The sequence below is a fragment of the Panthera uncia genome (assembly GCF_023721935.1).
Source record: "Panthera uncia isolate 11264 chromosome B2 unlocalized genomic scaffold, Puncia_PCG_1.0 HiC_scaffold_24, whole genome shotgun sequence".
NCBI classification, from domain to species: Eukaryota; Metazoa; Chordata; class Mammalia; order Carnivora; family Felidae; genus Panthera; species Panthera uncia.
Genome location: NW_026057580.1, coordinates 97437074 through 97462064, shown reverse-complemented (window position 1 = coordinate 97462064; position 24991 = coordinate 97437074). Strand labels below are relative to the sequence as shown.

General features: G+C 41.1%; 1 protein-coding gene across 4 annotated transcripts in view; it reads right to left on the bottom strand.

Annotated features, from left to right (window-relative positions):
- The window catches only part of AIG1 (androgen induced 1), a 246788-nt gene that overhangs the window by 109449 nt on the left and 112348 nt on the right, over window positions 1-24991 (bottom strand). The window contains exon 4 of one of the 4 annotated variants that reach the window (XM_049654477.1): window positions 2023-4295. The exons of the other annotated variants lie outside the window; for them this stretch is intronic. Coding sequence (XP_049510434.1) covers window positions 4287-4295 — 9 coding nt within the window. The 3' untranslated portion in view covers window positions 2023-4286. Of the gene's footprint in view, window positions 1-2022; window positions 4296-24991 lie in introns of those variants that run through there. 4 annotated transcript variants of the gene reach the window in all.

Here is a 24991-nt window from a genome sequence, read left to right as displayed (position 1 = left end):
CAATGAGATGCTGTACCCCCTCCTATTGCATGAGAGCTGACAAGGGGGCAGTGAGGTTGGTGACCTCATGCATTGCCGGAGAGCGGCGTAAATCGATACAGCCCTTCCAGAAAGAAAGCAATTTGGCAACACATATTGAGCTATAAACACGGTCATACCACATGACCAGTGACCCCACTTGTCAGACTCTATCTTAAATAAAAATATGTGAAAAGCTATAACCATAAAGATGTTGGAAGAATGTTTAAAATATTACAAAGTTAGAATGGGCAAGGAATTTCAATTCAATTCAACGAATGGTAATTGAATATCCACCAGTAGCTGGGTATAATAAAGGAGAGTTCCTTTCCTCAATAATTAATAATCACAGCTTAATGCCTATACTCTTTTCAGTATTAGGCACCCTTTGGAAAGAAGGTTATGGAGACACGAAGAGATTAAAATGTGTGCAATATATTAAGTTTAAGAAGCACAAACATTATATTTATCATAATGTTCAGAGGGAAAAAAAAAAATGAAAAAGCCCTGAAGGAAATAAACCAAAATGGTACCAATGACAGAATCATGGGTCATGTTTTCTTTATCTTAATTTTTCTCTAATGTTGGTTTTATTACCTTTAAAATAAAGAACAATAATAAAATGGAGTAGAGAAACAGAGAAAAATAAAGCGGTGATTGAATAAAAGAAGAAGATCAATGAGGAAAGTCCCAAGTACACTTAAGAATTTTTATTCATTTAAAAATTGCTTTTAATTGTATATCTGTAGTAATTGATTAGTACTAAGGACTTGTCAATTTACTAAACTGTTTTATTTTAGTAGAAAAATTGTGAGGGTTCTAAAACAGAGATTTATTGAACCTCACTCATGGAGACCTTCAGAATCTCACATAAATAAATTACTTGGAAGCAGGAATTTAGGAAATGCTGCTATCTAAAAATGATAGGCAAAAATTTACTGCAAAGGTTTGGGCTTGACGAACAGAGAAGATTCTGGGGTCCCAAAAGTGGCTCTTCCTGGCACGGACCTTCCTGCAGGTAATGCAGCAGAATAACCTCTTCAGCAAGGAGGAGAAGCCTCATTGAAGGGCAAGGGAGGCCCTTAGCGGCAGGGATTTCTAGGTGTTCTGAGTCCCCCAAATTAACTGCTCCAATTCCCTGGGCCCTGCTCTTCCCAGGACACTGGAAGATACTGTGTGTTCAGCTAACATTATGGTTTAAAATCCCATGGGATTTAACTTTGTGGGATTTAATTTTTTACTAAAATACCTCTGTTTGGAGGCCACATACATAAAGGACTTTTTTTTTTTTTTTTTTTTTTTTTTTTACATGACCATTGAAGGTTCTTGGATTTTTCTTGTACCTTGGTCCAAGCAGGTGTGGTTTGGAGCTCCTCATTCTACATCTCACCTTAGGGGCCTCGGATCTCTCATATCTTTTCCCGTCTTCCATGGCAGTGGTAATCCAAAACCTTTCCTTCCCTCCATGAGTGGTTGATGCAAGATGAGCACAGATGCATTTAATTAAGTCATTGACCACTGGGTGCCATGAGCTGTTGGAATCACCTTCTGGATATTAAATAGGACTTTGCAATCTACCTAATCTAGGTTAGAGAATCAATTCCCAATTTCTTCATATTTCCTGGAGAGTCTGTTTCCTGAAACCCACTCCTGGGATCAATTTCCATATCAACCATAGTTCTTGATTGCAGGCAATTGAAACTGATCTGATTATAATTAACCTGACAACAACTCCACCCCCACCCCACCCCTAATTTTTGAAAGGGTACTGGGGGCTCATAGAACTAAACAGAGTCTGAAGGATCAGGTTCATAAAGTGCCAGGAACAGGAGCTCTGAAAGTGTTGGTTGATCTTACAAGCTGGTTCCAGTTCTATGTTAGGGAGAAATTACGAAAAGTAGTAAAAGGCGTAAAAAGATCTTATTTATATATGTGTAGTATGTGTAATGAAAATATCCGCCATTGACTTAAAAAAATTTTTTTTATGTTTATTCATTTTTGAGAGAGAGAGAGAGAGAGAGTGTGAGCAGGGGAGGGGCAGAGAGAGAGGGAGATACAGAATCTGAAGCAGGCCCCAGGTTCTAAGCTGTCAGCACAGAACCGGATGCGGGGCTTGAACTCACAAACTGTGAGGTCATGACTTGAGCCGAAGTTGGATGCTTAATCAACTGAGCCACCTAGATGCCCCCTCCACCACTGACTTTTAATTGTGATTTTACCACTAGTTGTATAACCTTGCATTTTGCATTCTGAGCCTTAATAACACCCTATGTAAAAAGAACCAGTTTAGAGCCTGTTTAAACTATGGCTTCCTTCTAGCTTTCATGTTCCTTGAGTCTATACCAACAGCGAGGACCTGTCTGAGACCTCTTCTCTCCTGCGCCCCTGCCCCTGGGAAGAACACAGCTAGGGAAGCACAGACCACTTCTGTTAAAACCCCAATGCAGCCACAGAATCCTTCTCAACACAGAGCTCCAGACAGCTACTAGCCGTCGGCTGGAATCTGCACGGAATGGGAAATCAATTTGCCATTCTCTCTCTGTACTTGTTCTGTTTTCACAGGATGAGCTAAACCAGAAGAGCCAAGACATCCAAAGAGCATCAGGAAAAGTCTTTGCTGAAAAGAATCTTCAAGACCAGCTTGTGCCCTGCTGCTAAACATCAGTTCAGCTTGTAAAATCTCCCTGGTAACACCGTACAATAAGGTACCATCCAGTCAGCCTGGAAGTTTCATCATATAACTCAAACACGCTTCAGGGGCTCTCGGTATGGTGTCCTTCACTCCGTTCTTAAAGGCCTTGTTTTTTGTCCTCCATTCTCCTTGTCCACACACCTGACGACTGTCCCATTTATATTCTGCTGGAACCCTCCAAACTAAACATAATGGAACTGAGGGAAACCTAGAAAAGCCCTGGATCCGATTCACTTGGTCTCCATAATCAAAAGAGTCTGGAAACAGAAATGTCAGGACTTTGTAAATTTCAATCAGGACAAAGTAGGGGAGAAGCAGTCTACTGAAAGAAAAACTATTTTCAAAAATGAAACAGGAGTCTTGACGATTCTCCCAACTTAGAAGGCTCATCTCACCAAATACGATGCATTGGTCAGGGTTAGTTTTGGCTACAGATACCACAGAGACTCGACATCACGGTGTCTTGGAGCAGGGAATAACAGGTGCCAGCCCATGGACTCAATCCAGCCTGCTGCCTATTTTTGTATATTGAAATTTTATTTGAACACAGTCACTCCTGTGTGTATGTGTTGTCTGTGGCTGCCTCTGTAATCCACCAGTAAAGCTGCACAGTTGTGACAGAGATCTATGTGGCCTCCAGAGCCTAAAAGGTTTATTAGCTGGCTCTTTACTAAACAAGTTTGTAACTTGTTGGTTTGTAACTTGTAAGTTTGTAAGTTGTTAACTGCTGCCTTCGAGTATCAATGTAGTTCCCTCTCATAAGTAAGTCCAGAGGCCAGCAACACAGGAGTTAATAGCGTCATCAGGGAAAGGACTCCCTCTGTCTTTCTGCTTTGACATCCTAGCACATGGCTTTCCTCATCAAGATGACCCCATGGTTTCATGGTCCAGAATGGCTTCTGAGACTCTTATTACCATTTCTAAAAAGCAAGCTAGAAGAAAGAGGAAAAGCAGAAGAATAAAGGCTGGAGAGGGGGGGATTGCCTTCCTTATGAGCCCTGGTTAAGTAGCTTTCCTGAAGTCCCGCAAAAACACTTCCATTTACATTTTATTTGCCAGAACTTATCCATTTGCCATATCTAGCTGCAAAGCAGACTGGGAAATAAAGATTAAAAAAAAATTGGTAACCATGTGCCCCACTCAAAATAAGTGTATTACTTTGGAGAAAAGAAACAATGTATGCTGAGTTAGCAGGTAGCAGTCTTGGCTACCAAAGAGTATTTAGTGAAATCATGCATAGCAGATTTACTGATAACTGATACCTTGTTTCATTTGGGGATGGAAGTTTCTGAAGAATGAAGAATTTGTATTCTGGCATTACAAATTATACTTCTTTTGTCTTGTGTCTTAATCATTTGGTATGCGTATGTCTTATGTTTAATCACTTGGTACGTCAATTAATATCAGTGACTTAGTCCATTTGGGCTCTTTTAATACAAATATCAAAACTATCACGACCTGGGAGGCTTAAACAACAAACACTTATTTCTTACAGTTCTGGAGTCCAAGGTCAAGGTGCCAGCAGATTGATGTGTCTGTTGAGGACCCAGTTTCGGGTTTATAGGCAGCTTTCTTCTCACTGGGCCTAACATTGGTAGAAAGAGAGTGAGAGAGCTCTCTTGGATCTCTTTTTTTAAGGGCACTAAACCCATTCATGGGGGCTCCACTCTCATAACCTTATCACCTCCCAAAGATTGCACCTCTTGTCACCATTGCCTTTTGGGTTAAGATTTCAACATATGGATTTGGGGGGGACACATTCAGTCCATCGCAGTGATTGATTGATTGACGCATACAGCAAGACTTACTGAGGACCGACACTGTTCCAGGCACAGGGTGAGGCAAAGGCAAAGTGCAATGACCCCGAGTCCCTGCCCTCAAGGAGTCTGAGTCAACAGGGGAGAGAAGCAAGCACATGGACAATGGCGTTTCAGGGAGAGAAGTTTCCTGGGGAAGCAGATATCGGCACACTATGGAAAGCACACAGGAAGGTCTTGAGACTTGCGCTGAACATGCAAGAACTAGCTAGAAGTATTTTGCAGGGTGAAGGACTGGGATCAAGGGCATTCCCATATGAGGAAGGAGTGTGTGCAAAGACATGAGGAGAAGAGAGGGTGGCACATGTAGCCTGGCTGAGCACAGGGTGTGCCAGGGGGCACAGGAGATTATCTGGAGAGGTGGGCACAGATCACCCCCAGAACAGAAGGGACCTCTGCATAAAAGGCATTGAGTTTCCTCTGGACAGTGATGAGTAAGCACTGGAGGATACCACTTAGGAGAGGGACACGATCAATCTGTGTTTCATAAAGATCATTCTGGTCATAGTGAGGACAGACTGGGGTGGGGCAGGAAGTAGGAAGACAGCAGGAGCCTTCCATTTACTCCTTGTCACATATTTTGCAATTATGTTTAAGTTAAAGTATGATCTTGTATTGTTGTAAGAGAATATCCATTCAGGCAATGGCTACTTACTAAGGGAATATAATGGATAAAATTAACCTATACAGTAAAACCTTGGATTGTGAGTTCCTTCTTCTGGGAGTGTTCTGCAAGAGGACCAAACATTTCTAATAAATTTTAACTTGATAAATGAGCAATGTCTTCCAATACGAGTATTACATGACACTGAATGTCACATGATCACAACTGAGCCAATGGTTTCTGTCTCTCTCTCTCTGTCTCTCTCTGTCTCTGTCTCTCTCTGTCTCGCTCCGGGATTGTGGGTGATCATCAATGCAATGTCACATTCCTGCAAAATCCTCAAAAGGAGGCAAAAACGAGTGTCATTGGATAGGTTCCTTGTTAAACTTGCACGAAAAGGATTCCATTAAGCCAATAGATAGCAGTGATTCCATTAGTGACAGTGAAAGTCGTCCTACACAATAACCCCCCTCTCTCTTGTCTCCCTCACACCAGCCATGAAGGTTTTCAAAGGTAGGTGCAGGTGAATTTGTTTTTCTTTATATTTTGTATTTTATTATTTTGTGTCATATTACAGTATCTTAATCATTTTATATGAATATTTTTGGGTTGTGGAATGAATCATCTGAGTTTCCATTATTACTTATGGGGAAATTCACTTTGATACGCAAGTGCTTTGGATTACGAGCGTGTTTCAGGAATGAATTATGCTTGCAAAGCAAGGCTTTCCTGTAGTTCTTTTCTTTTCCTTTTCTTTTTTCTTTCTTTTCTTTCTTTCTTTTTTTTTTTTTTTTTTATGAGTTCAAGCCCCATGTTGGGCATAGAGCTTACTTTATTTTTTATTTTTTTTAATTTATTTTTTTAATTTTTATTATTTTTTTTCAATATATGAAGTTTATTGTCAAATTGGTTTCCATACAACACCCAGTGCTCATCCCAAAAGGTGCCCTCCTTAATATCCATCACCCACCCTCCCCTCCTTCCCACCCCCCATCAACCCTCAGTTTGTTCTCAGTTTTTTAAGAGTCTCTTATGCTTTGGCTCTCTTCCACTCTAACCTCTTTTTTTTTCTTCCCCTCCCCCATGGCTTTCCTGTATTTCATTTAATCTTTGCAGTCATTCTGTGGAACCCCATCTTACACAGGAGGTAAGTGAGGCTGAGAAAGGTGAGGTGGCTTGCCTAAAATCTCACAGCTGACTAAACGGTAGAGTAGGGTTGGCGTTAAGGTTTTCTGATCCCAAGTCCAGTGCTCTTTAAAACTGCATGTTGAGAGCAACAAGCATTCCAGACTCAACCTGTCACCCCTACATCCAGTCCAGGCAGCACTATTTGCATATCTTGGCAGTAACATATCTTAGTGGCTTTAAATGTAGGAAAACACGGAGGCATTTCCCTTCAGTCACTTTATGAAGCAAGATATCAAGAGAATTTTATTAGGCTTTGGCAAATACTCTTAATAGGAAAAATCAACCATATATTTTATTATTCTTTTGTTCAGTGCTGTGGCAATTATTCAAACACTCACGAAAGATCTATGTTTCTCTATAATTCCAACTTTCTATTTGATTATAGTCCATGTTTCATCATTTATGAGAGGAGTAATAAGAATAGACTTATTCAAAATGGACTTGTTTAAAGTCTCAAATCGACTAAATTAAGTAATATTTTTATTTTTTTAATTGCTCACACAGATTTTTGTCTTCTCAGAAAAAACTTTCCAGATACTTGCTCTCTTCTCATGACCTCCATGTTTGAGCGGGAGGCTGCCCCTTATTTATTATGCCATCCTATACTCTGTCAAAACATTTGAAAGCCTGCATTGTGATAGTTTCCTCATCTTTTTTTTTCTCCACCAGATAATAAGATCCTTGAAGTCAGCAACAAAGTATGTATTTGTATCTCCAGGCACACTAACCGGCATTTGATAGCCCACAATAATTGTTTCTGGATTCATTAATAAAATGCAGCAACAATATAATTAAACATACATAATTACATTTAAAATGGTACTGTAAGAATATTTAGCACATTAAAAAATCTACCTTTTCTATAATTTTACTGCAAAAAATCAAAAAGCTCTAGGAACAACTTCAGGGATGTAGAATTCAGTGGGGCTATTTAAGGCTTCATTTTGACATTTGTTAAGACTTAGGATCACGATGCTTTTTAAGAAGTTGATCCAGAGATGGCTGCTTCGTGGTTCCATTTTTTCCCCTCCATCACATCTCCCACGCAAAGCACAGGCTTTACAGATTAAGTCTGCCTTTCTTGGTTTAAAAGCAGAAAGTCTTTCTGTTTTGTTGAGTTGCTGTCTTACGAGAACAGATGCTGGCCATGCAAGCCTTTAAAATTCACTTTAATTTCTATTGTTTGACTGTTCTTCATGCCGGTACCTCACCTTTGGGACCTTCTAAGTTTTGGTCTGAATGGGAACTAACCTCAAGGGACCTCTTGTCTCAGGCACAGCCACTCAAAGCTCTCCTACACTCACACATCTTACCTTCTTTCTTCAGGAGTGCAACACCATATGGTACCACATTTACATTTCATGACTCAGTCTTAAGGCTGGGATAGGTGTAACTATAAAGTAATGAGACATTTTCCCCAGAAGATCAAACGTCATCATCTGGTAGGTGCTTTGCTCAGGATTGCCATCTTTCAGAATTGTTTATTTCCATGCTCTCAGCCAATCTATAGTGCTAGATGGTTCTTTCCACCCTGAACTTTCTTTTCTTCCTATGCAGCAGAGTGAGGTACAAAACTCAAATCAAACCCTGTGCAGAGCAGTGGGGAGCTAAGGGCTGATTTTCTTCCTTCCTGTACATGTTCCTTCCCGTCCTAAGGTAGCCAGCCTCAGATGGGTGTGTGTGTGTGTTGTGTGTTGTGTGTATGTGTGTGTTGTGTGTGTTTGTGTCTGAATTAAGAAATATAACTGCTGAGCTTCAAAGACTTCAGTGTTGCCAAGAAGAAAAGTTGGAGACATGAATGGGTTGGAAGCATTAGGCAAGGTAATTGGACTTCAGACATAGGTGGAATTTGAATTATTGGTGGCTTACCACTGCTTCTCAACCCGGGCTGATTTTGCTCTCCAGGGGACATCCAGCAATTCCTGGAGGCATTTTTGGTTGTCACACTTTGGGGTGGGGAAGGGTTATTACTAGTGGGAGGAGGCCAGCAATGTTGCTAAACATTCTACAATGGACTCCCCTCCCCCACAACAAAGAATTATCTGGCCCAAATATTCAATACTGCTGAGGATGAGAAATGCCGGACTGAGATAAAAGATAATCAGACCAGGTGTCATACTATAAGAAAGAAAAAAAAAATGTAGAAATTAACTTACTGTTGCAATTTTAAAAACTCATTCAGATGACATCTCATCAACCTCCCCTCACCTAATGTTTGCATATGAGGCATTTATATGGATACACATTTTCACATAGAAGTATTCTTTTGCTCTTGGCACAGAATAAAAGTAGGAGACCTGCAACGTGACTGGCCTCTGGTTCCCAGAACTGAATTAGTCCCACCCTGGTATTTATTCACTTTCTCAGAATCCTATGCTGTGTGTCTCCTTCATGGCACCAGTCACCATAGACATTTGTGCCATTCTCATTTCCAGTATGGCTCTCCTACAAGAGTGTGAGCCTCATGAGGCCAGGAACTGGGTCCGATCTATCCCAGGACCCAACCCAGCATCTGGTGTATGCAGGACGTGGGGGGCAGCTAAGAGAGTGGACACTTTGTGGTGTCCACAAACTGCCTGGGCTTAACTTTGCACTCTACCACTAAGTCACGGTGCAACCTCAGGCAGCCACCATAACTTTTGCAAAGGCTCAGTTTCCTCATCTATAAAAATGGTGTATATGGCACCTGCCTCATAGGTAGAATTAAACAAGTTATTATGTGCAGAGTGCTTAAGGAACATTTGATGATGAGTGAAGCGTCAAAAAGCAAAGACAGGGTTAAACATCTGCCTGCAAACCAGCAATGCAGAAAATGAACAAAGAGAAACACATAAAACACCTGGCTTTTACTTTGTGGGAGTTTCTAAATGTAATCTTTCCCTTCTTTGTGATGTAACAAATGTGGAAAGCTGCCTGTTAATATTTACAGGCACAGTGAAAGCCTTAGCAGGATACACATTTTTTCCATATTGATTTTGCTTCACAACTGATGCTCTACCCAGTTTCTCTGCTAGGTCCAGTTTCTCACTATATTTTTTGCTATAGGTTAATTTCATTTTTTTATTGTCTTCCGATAAAAACTGATTTAAAGCACTATGGTAAGTCAATCTAAAAAAGGCATTTAACAGTTTTCTGTGGTTGAACACCCACTATTCTTCCTGTATCAAAGTTAACTTCTTTCTGCAGTCTTACATTCTTCTGCTTCCTAGGCTCTTTCAAACACACAGAGGGTTTAAATCTTAATTGTTCTGTAACTGATACATTCTGAAACTTTACTGTACTCTTTAGATCTACTCTCCCTGTGGGTCTCTGATCCTTTACTACCCTCCACCTTCCCTTGGTGATTTTCTATGTATATATCTTGCAGAAGCTCCAGAGAGAAGATTGATTTCTAATCATTTACTTACGCACACAATTATTCACTTGACATTCAAGAAGTAATTATTGAGCACCAGTGTATTCCAAACTCTGCTCCCAACTTCCAGGATGAGCAGTGAACACACAGGCAGGGTACCCCCCCGCCCCCAACCGGCCCAGAGCAGGTATTCTTGAGTTCAAAGGGAGACCATAAGAAAATGAAGCAAATGAACAAGGTAATTTCTGACACATGTGAAGGAAATCACACCATTGTTTTTTTTTAACCTCCCTTCCTCCCTCCTTCCCTCCCTTCCTCCCTTCCTCCTTTCCTCCCTTCCTCCCTTCCTTCCTTCCTTCCTTCCTTCCTTCCTTCCTTCCTTCTTTGTCTTTTTAATTTATATCCAAGTTAGTCAGCATATAGGGCAATAATGATTTCAGGAGTAGAATTCAGTGATTCATCCCCTATGTATAACACCCAGTGCTCATCCCAACAAGTGTCCTCCTGGATGCCCCTCTCCCATTTAGCTCATCCCCCCACCCAACACCCCTCCAGCAACCCTCAGTTTGTTCTCTGTATTTAAGAGTCTCTTATGTTTTGTCCCCCTCCTTGTTTTAATATTTTTGCTTCCCTTCCTTTATGTTAATCTGTTTTGTATCTTAAAGTCCACATATGAGTGAAGTTATGTGATATTTGTCTTTCTCTGACTAATTTTGCTTAGTATAATACACTCTAGTTCCAACCATGTTGTTGCAAATGGCAAGATTTCATTCTTTAATTGCCGAGTAATATTGCATTGTGTAGATATAGATATAGATATAGATATAGGTATCTTCTTTATCCATTCATCCATTGATGGACATTTGGACTCTTTCCATACTTTGGCTATTGTTGATAGTGCTGCTATAAACATTGGGGTGCATGTGCCCCTTCGAAACAGCACACCTATATCCTTTGGATAAATAACTAGCAGTGCAATTGCTGGGTCATAAGGTAGTTCTATTTTTAATTTTTTGAGGAACCTCCGTACTGTTTTCCAGAGTGGCTGCACAAGTTTGCATTCCACCAGCAAGGCAAAAGAGATCCTCTTTCTCTGCATCCTTGTCAACATCTGTTGTTGCCCGAGTTGTTAACGTTAGCGATTTCGACAGGTGTAAGGTGGTGTCTCATTATGGGTTTGATTTGTATTTCTCCGATGATGAGGGATGTTGAGAATTTTTTTCACATGTTCGTTGGAGCCATCTGGATGTCTTCTTTGGAAAAGTGTCTATTCATGTCTTTTGCCCATTTTGTCACTGGATTATTTGTCTTGGGTGTTGAGTTTGGTAAGTTCTTTATAGATTTTGGATATTATCCCTTTATCAGATATGTCATTTGCAAATGTCTTCTCCCATTCCGTCGGTTGCCTTTTAGTTTTGCTGATTGTTTCCTTCGCTGTGCAGAAGCTTTTTATTTTGATGAGGTCCCAGTAGTTCATTTTTGCTTTTGTTTCCCTTGCCTCTGGAGACATGTTGAGTAAGAAGTTGCTGTGGCCAAGATCAAAGAGGTTTTTGCCTGCTTTCTCTTTGAGGATTTTGATGGCTTCCTGTCTTAAGTTTAGGTCTTTCACCCATTTTGAGTTTATTTTTGTGTATGGTCTAGGAAAGTGGTCCAGGTTCATTTTTCGGCATGTAGCTGTCCAGTTTTCCCAACCCCATCTGCTGAAGAAACTGCCTTTATTCCATTGGATATTCTTTCCTGGTTTGTCAAAGATTAGTTGGCCATATGTTTGTGGGTCCTTGCTATAACAAACTACCACAAACATGGGAGCTTAAAACAACACAAATTCCTTGAACAGTTTCTGGAGATCAGGTGTCTGCCATGGGTCTCACTGGGCTAAAATCATGATGTTGTCAGGTCTACAGTCCTTCCTAATACTCTAAAGAAGAATATATTTTCTTGCCTTTTCCAGAATCTACAGAAGCTGTATTCCTTGGCTCATGGCCCTTTCCTCCATCTTCAGAGCCAGCAGTGACCTGCTGAGTCTTTCTTTTCTTTTTTTTTTCAAGTTTCTTTATTTATTTTGATATAGAAAGTGTGAGCAGGGGAGGGGCAGAGAAAGAGGGAGAGAGACAGATCCCAAGCAGGCTCTGCACTGTCAGCACACAGCCTGACGCGGGGCTCAAACCTACAAATGGTGAGATCATGTCCTGAGCCAAAATCAAGAGTTGGAGACTTAACAGACCGAGCCACCCAGGAGCACTCCCTATGGAGCGTTCCTTATATCTCATCGCTCTGACATTGACTCTTCTGCCTCCCTCTTCCACATTTAAAGGACCTTGTGATCACACTGGGTCTAAATGGATACACCTGGATAATCTCCTTACCTGAAGATCAGTGGATTCTCAATGTGCAGTCCAGCTACATTCTTAACTCCGCCCCTCTGCTGTGTAACATAACATATTCATCAGTTTCAGGGATTAGGGTGTAGACTTCTCTGGGAGCCATCTGCCTGTATACCACAATGATCTAAGAGGTACTATAATTTCAGCATCCTGTTCGCTACCTACATAGATGTTTAATAAATTCAATATTTAGGAAACACATCAGAATTATAACATTTACTTCTTATTAAATCATTACAGCAAGAGCTGTGTTTTCTTTACTGAAGAATCATTGAGGGGTGGAGTGGTTTCAGCCAACCTTCCAGGTAAACACAAAGTTATCTCAATGCAGGGAGAGGCTCAGGGCCCATGCCACACGAGGCCCTGGAGGAGAAGCTCCCTGCATTTCACTGGCTTCTCCTTTGGGACTGGCTTTGGCTGGATCACTAGCGCAGGACCATGGGGGTGACCGTCCCTCCTCCTTAGCAGTGCCTCTGCCCGTGGCTTCCTGAGGGGTCCACCACCTTGATTTCTGTTGGCTGCAGCAGTTTTCTTGAATTATAAAATGGAGGGTTTTTTTGTTGTTGTTGTTGTTGTTGTTTTGTTTGTTTGTTTGTTTGTTTTAGGACCCTAGAATAAAGAAACTGAATTACAGAATAGCTGGGGGAAATATCTGAAATGGTTGAGAAGGTTTTTTGATTGGTGAATGAGAGATCAGAGTTTTATGGGGCTGCTTTCATGCAGTATGAATATGGAGAGTTTAATTTTTAATTTCTGCAGTGTTGCTCGGGTTTATGATGCCACTATTTTGCTGGATGCAACCGAAGCACACTGTTCTTCCTCCTCACTAAATTACAGCCTTCTGTTCCTCAAAATGTGTCCTAAGAATTAAGCCTTGACAGTCTAACAAGACCTTGCATCACTGGCCCTTCCGACCCCCGGATTATATAACACAGTTGGCTGCTTATGTGTCACTTTGCTTCTTCTGTCTGTATCCATCTATTTTACTCTGGATTCATGGCTGTGTTCTCCGTGCAACTAAGAGCTCTCAGCATGAAGGGGGGAAGTGGCCCACAGCTCTTATTTCGCTTGTACTTCTGCACAATGGCTACAAAGTTCTGTGGCCGAGAGTTCCCGAATTTGATTATCTTCATGAAGGGTGTTGCTTGAAAAGGCTGCAGAAAAATATTAATTTTATTTCCTAGCTAGCTTTTACCCGCACAACCCAACATAGGCCAGGCCCACCAGAAAGGTTTGGGAATTCGATTTGCAGAGAAGATTGCTAATGCCAAGCCACATTTGAGCACTTGAGAAGGTCAGCCCTACTCACATGAAGGTAAAAAGCTGGGCAGTGTCTTCCTCAGCATGCTTTCTCCAGATGTCATTCTCATCTCACACTATACCGACTTAGATCTAATTAGAAATTACCATTCGCACAGGCATCTTGATTTCTTTATAGAACGGCCACTGAAATCTCTGACCTAGATGGTTAAAGCAAATCTGAAATATCTTAAATTAAAGACATGCCTCTACCAACTGCAGTTCCAAGAGGGAAGAATCTTCTGGGTAAAATAAAAACGTTACATTTGTGCTTAGCAAGAGGAGCTGTGAAAAACTGGAAATTTATTTTCTGTTTCCTCTCTATTTTTTCATGAAACCCATCCTAAGGATTGAATAACAGCACGATCTCATTGATTGTATGCTCTGCTCCCTTTGGGATTTGAGAGGAGGGAAGATCCTACCTTCTACGGCTCAGAAGGTGAACTGTGTGAGTTTTTATTCTGCTGGAGACGTCCAAAAAACCGGTCACACCTCAGCTTTACCGACAGCTCCTTGGCCAATTACACTGTGTTTATAACACAGATTGGAAGTGCTTGTGTGTGTGTGTGTGTGTGTGTGTGTGTGTGTGTGTGTTGTAATGGTTACAGGAAATCTAAATTGAAACTTTGCTACATGTAGCTATAATGTTCACTTAGATAATTGCTTTTTTGTAAACATAGTTTCTTACAAAGTCTCAGCTTGCTGCTATGGAAGCAATGACATTAACAGAAATAACACTGGTGCCACAAATCTTCAGGGATTTTTTTTTTTAATGGAAAGGAAAATTCTAAAACTAAAAATATACTTTTTATTTGCAACTATGGGAATACAAACACCAGAAAAACACAAGAGGTCTGCATAATTGGGACATGGGAGGTATGCTATCTGGCAGTTTTAGAGCAAGGGCAGTCATGGGATGGAATCTAAGTCTTAGGTCATTACAACTTGGTCAAAAAAGAAAAAAAAATCTGCATTCACAAAAGGGATGATGTCTGGGAGGGAGTGACAGCTTCCCCAACTTGTTCCACCACACGCCCCTTCGTATTACCCTTATGGGGTACAGGGTGCTCACCCTAACACCTCCTGAGTTTATAGTGCTTATGACCTCATGCGCCTTGTCCCTTTAGCATACAGTTTTTAAAGTTTGTTTATTTATTTTCAGAGAGAGAGTGTGCGTGTGTGTGTGCATGAGTGGGGGGAGCGCAGAGAGAGAGAAAGAGAGGGAGAGGGAGAGAGAGAATCCCAAGCAGGCCCCATGCTGCCAGGGTAGAGCCCGACATGGGGCTCGATCTCATGAACTGGGAGATCATGACCCGAGCTGAAATCAAGAGTCTGATGCTCAACTGACTGAGCCACCCAGGTGCCCCAGCACAGAATTTTTTAACGCAGATAACCACCTACTGCAGAGATACTATCCCTTAATTCGTTAATTGTTAATCTTAATTGATATTGGTTTTGCAGAATCCATGAAAAAATGTCCAAATCTAAAAGTATTGAAATCTAAAAGAAATACCCTCTTCTTTATTTCAACTGTGAACATCAACACCAGTTGGATTTGAAGGCATCTTACTAAGATCAGGTCCAGCTCATTTAAATTGGCCTCTATTAGCAAAGACTAATGAAAACAATGGTTTTCTGCATGCTTGAACTTAGTGATCTTATGACTATAACTATAAATTACTTACATCAAAATGTTGATTCCTAAAACTGGATTATAGAAAAATTTTCTTCCCTTTAAGGAGCACTGAATTTTTATTTATTTTTTGTCTTTATATCTTTTGCTTTCTTCTGGATCTTAAAAGTTTTAGGGGGTTATAAAGAGAAATGTCACTTTCTATATTTTAAATCCACTGTAAGGCTAAGAGAAGTTTACACTTAAAAAGCAAAAACTTGCCTGGGTTTCTCTTACCAAATAGATATTTGCCAACAACAATTTCCCTGGAAACTGGGGAAGAGGAGAACAGGATTCATGCCCTCTGATAGCAGGCTGAAGTTGCGTCTTCATTTACAAAGTTGGATATATTCTATCAAGATTGTTTTTATTCCATTAAATTTTACCTCGGCTAATTGATTTAGCAAAATAGGATTCCAGATTTTTGTAAGAGGGAAAATATGACAGTTAAAGATTGAAAACTACCTTGAGAAAGGGAAAAAAATAGTTGTTACTTAAAATAGGTCCAGAATGACCCTGTGCCAGACTTACATCAGCGCCGTGCTGAAGAAAGTTCTATTTACAATGGATGGTGAAGAATTCAATTTTAATTTTTGCAGCTTGAGCCATGTCACATATGTGTCTATGTCAGCTTTCCCTGAAGTCTGGATCTGACAATCTGACTGAATCAACACTGGACTGTTAAGAAACAAAAATAAAAGGCAACGTTGTGGCACAACACAGTCAGATATCCGGGTCATTGAAAAGATTCAATAAATGAAGAGATATAGACAATGACTAATGATTTACAGGAATGAAATTATAGAACAATTACAGTGTATTTCCATTGGCAAGCTTATCAAAAGTTGGTTCTTCAAGTACTTTCGCTATCCATAAATTCTCATGGTTGATGGTTTTTTTTTTTCTTTTTTTTTGCCCTGGAATCTGTAGTTTATTAAAAACTTTAGTTTGGGGAATTTTTTTGCTGCTGGCAGAAGAATGCATGCATGCCCTGGGGTGTTATAACAGCACATTAATGCAACATTACATTAATCAATGGCACTACAGACATATACTATTTTAAAAAGAAGACAACTACAAAATCCACATGTGTGTTGTCTGGGCAAGTGAGATTCTGACTTGGCAAAACGTCACATTCCAAGTTCAGCCATCCTGAAATAAATCCAATTTGTACACTTTACGTCAACAACAGAAAACACTGATTGAGCAAAGGTAAGGTATTTATGCATCCATCATTTATCACCGGAATAGATAATGCAAAAAGAATGAGACATAGTGCCAAAGAGAAACATTCCTTTAAAGTTAATTAGTAAGCTTCTAAAGATACTTATCAAAAGGATAATCCAGGGAGACCTGCGTCGATCAAGCCAATCCAACAGCTCTGTGCATACAACAGGAGCCAAGCCACAACCACTACAGCTTTGAATACCTGCCAGAATGTCACCCTTATGTGGCTCTGTGTTTTTATCCACAAGAGGCTTGAAGGAGATTATCTGGATCATTTGTAGCAAGCGGATTTCACATCTTGCCACGCAGGCTCGGGTTCATGGCTGGTCTGCTCAATCCTTTAAGTGTGGACCAGGAATGAAGTCACACGTGAGCTCATTTTCCAAGGAGACCAATCTACCTGCCCCATGGCTCTGGAGACTAGGACACTGGTTCACGGGGCACATGAAAAGCACTGAAACTCTGAACCAAAGATCTTGCAGTGACTTCGGACTAAAGTCTGTGTGAGGCATGCCTCGCGTGAAGGCAGTGAAGATACACTGTCGGAATGAGGAAGCAACTCAGAGGTAAAATATATGGACAGTGGGTGGGCAGCCTAATTTCCATTATGTGAGGTTCTCCTTCCACTAGACAGCCTTGGATTACTTGAACTCTCTGAAAATAACGCCTTCCGCTTTCTCTTGTTTTCACCTTAAAGTCTATCTCCTCTCTCTGGAACCCTTTTTCTTTGTTCTTATCTCCAGGGCAGACATGTTTCTTCACCATTCTAAGGAATCCTTCACCCTTGCTCTCAACTTGGACTCCCCACATTGTTCAGAATCTTGTTCCATCCACTCTTTCTATGGGAGATTAAAGATGGCTATAAATTCTTTGTTGTTCCTCTTACTGAGAGATGGAAGCAAGGTCCCTTCCCCTTGAATCTGACCTTGCCTTATGGACTTGATTGACTGATAGTATGCAGAGGGAAGTGACACTCTGGGTTTTTGAAGCTAGGCCTTAAGAAGTCTTGCAATTTTGCCCGGACTTCCTGGAACACTTCTTTGGGAGCTATGAGTGGCCATATAAGAAGCTGGACTACCTGAAGAGATTGGTGAGGCCAAAAACAGGTGCTCTGGTCAACTGCTCCAGCTCAATACTACTGTCCAGCCATCCCTATTGAGGCACAAGACATGTTGGCTAAAGACCACTGAGCAGTAGAGCACTTCACTTCACAGAGTAAAGACCACTCTGTTGATACCACGTGGAAAAGTCACCCAGCTAAGCACTGCCTCAATTTCAGATCTACAAAATCCTGATACGGTACAGTTGTTGTTCTTGAAAGTCACCAAGTGTTGGGGCAGGATGTCATGCAGCAATCGATGCTGGAACAGAACTCCCTCTTTTTTAATTTTTCCTTTAAAAAAAAAATCAATTCTTCATCTTCTACCTACAAAATCTGCTCAGTTCTTCCCAGTGTTAAAATCTCCCCTCAATCCCACCATGTAATACAATAAAGCTCTGCTTTCCTCAATGGTAACCATCTTCAAAAGACTAGTCTCTACCACTGCTTCCGTGTCCTCATTTCCCACTCTTTAAACACACAGCAATCTGGTGTTCACAATCTCCATTCTAAAATGGCAGGATTTCAATGTTGGAAGGGACCTGAAAGGCCGCCTCATCCAGCCATATGTTCACTCCTAAATTCCCCTCCATAAGGTTCCTTCTTGGTAGTAGGCGTCTTGACGATGCTCTAACAACTCAAGGAATGTAGCACTTGGTGCCACCCAAGGATGCTCATTCTATCTTTGGATATCTGAGATTATGAGGAAGTTCTCTCTGATTCTGCACAGAATTCTGTCTCTGTAAATTTTCTATCCATCAGTCCTAGTTTTCTTGCTCCTAATTTTATAGAAAAAGCCTAACCTCTCCAATATGGAGACACTTAAAAGCATCCAGGTAGGACATGGATTAGGTGGTGGCAGTGGACCCGGAGAGAAGAGAATGTATCTGACATTTATTCAAGCTGAAGACATTTTAGTGTTACTGAAATCTGGATGCATCTTAAAATGGATGTGTGAAGTCACAGGGTGAACCTTACAGTCACCTTTTATCTTTCTACAGTGTAATTTAACTTAAGTCTTGAGCTGCCTTCTATTTAGTTAAGGGAAATGTGGAGACAGTGGAGACAGAATGCTAAAGCATAAATGGTGGCTTAGAGTATGGACTGTGAGGTCAGACTGGCTGCAGTATTCTCTGGCTATGTGACCTTGAGTGACTCAGCTACGAAAACTCCAGCCACTTTCGGGGAAACTCATTCATGTTCAGTTATTTCATAGTCAAACTCAGAACTCAAACAATCAAATTAGGGTTCTGCCCTTCCTTCTCTTTTTCCTGGGGTACCGTCTAAATTCTAAGAAGGCCCATATGTGTCATGGCATCAGGAAAAGCCATCTAGTCTGTTAGCCCCAATTCCTGCTGACCCTCCTGGGGACCCACACCACTTTTGCTGCTGACGTTGCTTCTGTTTCCACAGCCTCCAGCACATGGAATCCACATCACATATGCTGATGGTGTCCCTTCTGCAGGACACCAAGGCCTTTGGGCTTCCCTCCCGGGGCAGCCTCTGGGGACACAGGGAATTTTAAGATGTTTTCCACGTGCCCTGGATATCTCAACCAGTCATTGCTGCTTTTCCAACCCACCATCATGCTGCTACAAGATTTCCCTATTAGGCGTGGCTTCTACCGGAGCGACGACTGGACTCAAATCCTGGTCCTCTGGGATTTCCCCAAACAGTTCTGGGGTTTCTGTTCCTTCCCATCTCCAGGCGCCAGGGCACGCCATACCTTCTCAGGGTACTTTGGCACCTCGACTGCAGATCCTTCTCCTGCCAGAAGCTAAAATGTCCTCTCTTGGGGAACAAGATGCATCTCAGACCTCACCCTTCCTTCTCTTCAATTATATTAAATTATCAGGCTTTGGCTCTTGATAGGCAAAGCAAACTTTGAAGCCAGTTTTTAAAGTTTTATATTTTTAAAAATTCTGTCTTGTAATTAACAAAACAGAACAGAAGAAAATAAAAACCAACCGTGGCTCCAGATGAGCTGTTTGGAGTCATGTGGCCCAAGTGTAGCAGTCAATAGCCAAAAATTTGCCTCTTTGCTTTCTGCAATTAGTTTGTCCCTTTAGCTAAAAACCTCAGAGATCTGAGGTAAAAAAAAATTACCAAGACAGAGAAAACATAGCATTTTAAAAGTCAGTCCCATTATAACTACACTTGATTTGGTAGTGCTTACTTTGTTCCTGAAAGCTGTAATTAAATTAAGTCGATGGTACATCTTACATGAGTGGCACAATAGGAGTGAGGGGAGGAAGTAATTCAGAGGTAGTTTCTATGCAACTTGGTATGATGGAGTGGTGAAGAGGGCACAAGCCAGAAATGAGTAACCTAGATTTAAATCCTAGATGTCCTAGAGCAATTTACTAACTTCCTACACCTCAGCCCCTCGTCTGTTAAATACTGATAGTAATAACAATGAACTCATAGGATGTTACGAGGATCACAAGAGTTCATTCGTGGAGAACATTAAGGCGGCGTCTGGCACAAAGTAGATAATTAAGTAGCATTAGTTACTGTCCTGTGTTGGATGTGGAGAGAGGTATAGAACAGAGGGAAAGACAACTCTACTGGTCAGATTTACAACTAACTTGTTAGTCCTGAGCTGGAACTAGAAGCATGTTCCCCTTCCTCCAAATCATTACGCCTGTCCGTGGAGAGCCTAGACTCCCAAGACATGGATAAAATGCAAACCCTCTTTAATTACATCCTCTTGAAACCTAGTGGGATGGAAAGTGTCCCCGGCTCCTCACCAAAGAGGAGAAGTAAGGTTACCGGTTTTCAGCACTCCAGGCAGAGCAGAGGGTGGGGGAGAGGTCCACAGCTGATGGATTTCTATTCGGATTGAGAGAAAAGCAGCATCCGCATCTCTCAAGTGATGTGTGGGGTCCCCTCTACTTATGGAGCCTCTGGGGCTAGTCCTGACTATAACCAACTCACAAAATCCTTTATAATATATAGCTTAAAGTCAACCACATATTTAAATTTACGTTTGCAGTGGTGCCTAAATCAAACTGCTCCATTGCAATGAAGTTATGTGGGAAAGCTTTATTTTTATGGCTAACACACTTCAGTTACTTGAGGGAACAGTCTAAGGACCAAAAGACATTTCATAATGAAGCAGTATTTGCTTGGGCTTCTTAGTGGAATTGTCCTGTGGACCTTTTGCAAATAAAATGATTCACTTTATGGGCTGGAGTAGCAAGGTGGATGGTTGTGACATTTACTGAGATGGAGAACAGGGAGGAAGGTAGGAGTAGTCCAAATTTCAGTTTTGGATGTGTTACATACAAAATACGTAGGAGAAATGTGAGTGGAGGCCTTAGGCAGGTCTAGAAGTCAAATGAGATATAAATATAGGAGTTTCGTTGACTTTTGTTAGGAGAAAGCAAAGAACAGGAAAAATGCCTCCAGGAGAGATTGTAGGAAGAAAAGAAAATCCAGTATTGGTCCCAAGACACCACAATATGTAAACATTGAGGAGAGGAGGAGCCTGCGGAGAAAATGAGAAGCAGCAGCCAGGAAAAACCAGAGGCCAAGAAGAGAGAGTGCCAAGGAAGTACAAGTGGCTAGCTGGGTAAAATACTATTCAGAGAGTTGAGGAAAGTGAGGAATCAAATGTGGCCATGGACTTGGTCAATGGGAGGTGAGTGCAAACCCTCATGTTGAACTGAAAGCAGTTTCAGTGGAGGGGTGAGGCAGGATTCTGATTCAGAGTAAGTTACAGAGTGAAGAAGGGTCAGGCAGTGGAGACAATCTGTATAGACAACTCTGGAGAAGCTCAGGCTGAAGGAGGAGGAGAGAGAAAGCAGAGATAAGAAGCTCTGCGATCGTATGGAGTGCCGAGAATTCAGTAGACGGGCAGGGACAGGGAGACGGATGTTGTCATATCAGGGACTCATGTCGTCTTTAACATCACCTGAAACCATCCTGCCATTTTCACACTGATGTTGTTGTCATGATCCTCTACTCTAATAAAACCGGCCTTTAAAAAGTGTTTTCTCTATTCTCCTCAGCAGTGAATTCATCATCTTATCTGCGCTTCAACTAGGAATTTATGCAGCTGACTACCCACACTGATGTCTCTGTGCTCCAACACCACATCCGGACACGGGCATCTCATGTGGCATCTCAGCAGTGTCTCAAAAACAACATGTTCCTGTAAAGAGCGGGCATTTTCTCCGCCAGGTCCTCTTTGCTCCCCTATTTCCTTTCATGGGACATCCAGACACTCACTCTCAAAACCCTATTTTCCTTTTCAGTCATCGGGAAACTGCCTCATATTCCCTGGCTTGGAGACTTTGTCTTGGTGGTCACCTGCCCAGATCACCTTCCTCACCACTTCCATCTGTCAAAAACCTACCCATCCTTTAAAGCTTGTATGTGAGCCAGAAAATTCTGCCGATGCTTCCAATTTGGTGGGATCTTCCCGACAGTGAAGCCTTCTTGTGTACCTCTCTTCAATTAGATTTACTTGAGGGATTGATTGTCTTATCTGCCTGATTAGACTTTAAACTTCATGAGCAGGGGCCTTATCTTACTCACTTTTGCATTGCTTGCATCACCAGATACAACAGGCACTCAGCAAGGTTTTGCTGAACTGGCTTAAAAGTAAATTAATGAATTCTTTAGATGAAATGAGTTATTTCCAGCTGTATGCATGCGAATAAATAATACGCTGGAAACTTAAGAATGCACTCAACTGGAGGACAGAAATGAGTTCATATGAACATCAGAGCACTGCCAAAAATCGCTTTTCTTTCCTGGAACAAGTATTTATGTAACTTTTTATTATGGTATGGAATATTTCAAATATACCTAAAAGTAGAAAGAATAGCATTATGAACCCCCATGAATTATTAGCCAGTTACAAAAACTCACAATATTTTCCCAATCTAATTTTGTCTATTTATCAACCCCGTCCCATTTTTTTTTCCTGGAGTGTTTTAAAGCAAACTCCAGACATCATATCATTTCACTTACATACCCCTCAGCAAATATCTCTACCAGATGAAGTTTTGTTTTATAATTTAACCACATGTCAGACCTAATGAAATGAATTCTAATTACTTAATATGATTTAATATCTAGTTTTTTGTTCATATGTCCTCAATTTGTTGCAATCATTTTATTCAGAGAATGCTTAATTTAATACTTATAGCCCATTTTAAGGCAATTTAGTGGTAAGCATTAACTCTTGATTCTTTTAGCATATGTGCTGGAAGAGGTTAAGGAAAAAGGAGATACTCAATTTTTGAATTACTTAGTTTCCTTGATTCATTTCCTTTCCTCTTCAGCTACTGCTGCTTTGGATCTTTTTCATTCTCATGTTTACGAAAACATGAGAAGGAAAAGAAAGGGTGACAGAGGCTACTGTCTATTTGTCCCCCCATATCTTTTGTCTCCTTTCTCTAGAAGAATACAGTATCGGCACAAGGCTAAAGACGATTATTTCCTAGACCCTCTTGCAGTTAGATAGCCACAAGACCATGCGACTTTTTGAGCAAAAGTGATTGTGTGGAATTTCTGGGTCATGCCTTTCACTGAAAAGATGTGTGTTGTCTCCTCTCTTACACCCCCTTCGTCATGGCTTAAATGCAGATGTGGTGTGGTAAGCCATCTGCCACCCCACAGATGATGAACAACCTTAGAGGATGCAGAAGCAACCAAATGAAAGAGCCTGGGGCCCTGGTTGACCTCATCAGGAAGAGTTGGCCTGCCAACCTGCAGACCACCAGTTTTAAACTACTGTTATTTTGGTATCTGTTACAACAGCTGTTCTGATATCTTAATTACGTTAGAAGGTAAAACTCAACAATGTCCGTATTATAAATCGAACGGAAGTTTTCTAAAAATCTAATGAGAGTTTCTGTTTCCTACATCACAGTCAAATGTTCTCTGCACATGTTTCCAGTTATTACTAGCTATCATTCTGTCTTGGAGCATGATAATCAACTGACCTTAGTTAACTGATTGTATACCACGACAAGCAGCAAAGTGGAAAGACTGGCTAGATTTGGTTCCAGGTAAACTTATTTGAATCCTCCCTTGCCACTCCCTAGCTATGAAGAAGTTACTAGAACCACACGACACTTTAACCACAGACACTTTAAATACCTGTAAAATGGGAATAACAGAGCTCCTTAGAAGATTAATTAGGGAGAATAAATAAGTTTGTGTGTATCAGAGGAGCGAACACAGTACTTGGCACAAAGAAGTATCCAGAAAAGGTTAATTTCGTTTCCTTTGGTTCCCTGTATACGTAAGTCACAAGGGTCTGATGATATTTTCTGATAAGCTACTACTGCTATAGCCGTTCAGGTCTCCGGCACTTGTCGGAACCAGCAAAATTTATTGGACACTGCGTAGGAGCCCTGGGATTTATAATGCCGGTCTCTTCTTAAAGGTTGTGAGAGAAACCGTAGAAAACACTGGCGAATGAAAACCTTCTCCCAAGGATTATATGGCTGCTTAGAAAGGATGTTGATAAGCGGTGCCCTAGCGAGGGTAACACTAGCCGATAGAGCACACTACTCTCTCATCTCAGACAACAGAGGTTCCTAGAGCATGAGGCTCTGCTCCATCCAGTTAGCCAAGGGTCCAGACTGGCAGAGTCACCGACCAGCCTGAAAACATGGGATGGGAGGATTATGTGGGCGGTGTTTACAGGCCAGGCCAGGAAGTGATTTCATAACTTCCATTCACATTCCACTGTCCACGAGTCTAATGTTGAGACCTAACTGCGAGGGATGCTGGCAAATATGGTCTGGTGAGCACCCAGGAAGGAGAGAAAGAGATGTGGGGATTGGCTAGCAGCATCTGCCAAAAGCAGTTACCCTAAAAGACTTTACTGAACTATTTTATTTAGCTTCAACTTGAGTATGGGGAGAGTAGACTTAGAAACACTGGGCCAAAACCTCTATTAGCGATGTCTCTCAAAAATCCTTGTATGATACAAGAAATGAATTTAGGGAAGATAAGTTTTTAAAGAATTGACCAGACACATATCTCCCGAATGCTCCAAAGCGACGTCAGTAAGTAGAAACAATCACTTAAAAAAATGTTTTAATGGCAGAAAACCCAAATTATTTTAGCTAGGAAAAGACTCAAGCGTTGGATCATTTTCCTCTAGGAAAAAAAAAAAAAACAAAACACTTTTGATTAGGGAAGGATCTGAACTTCTAAGGGATTCTCAAGAGTCATTAACTTCACGTTGTCTTTTCCTAAACAATGGTGTCCTAGTTCCTGGACTAACAGCACACAGGTGGCCCAGAAACCACACATTGGTCACAGCCCTGGTGAGAGTCTCTGAGACACGGGGCAAAACCTGTAAAGAGGCTGCAGACGATTGTGTTTCATTATAATGATATTTCCAGAAATAAAGGGAATTACACATTAATAAAGCAATAAAATTCTCAGGGTAACCATGACAACTGCTGCAAATTTAATAACATTTTATACACCTCAAGAGTTTTTTTCTCTTTCTCATTTTTTTTTTTTTAATTGCCAGAAAGATTAGAGAAATTCCAAGAAGGAGCTGAGAAGCACTGTCTCATCTAGTACCCTCACACTTGCAAAGATGTCACCGCGTGCTCGGTTCATGATCATATTGACTTCGCAGCAGCCTCTGGAAACCCCC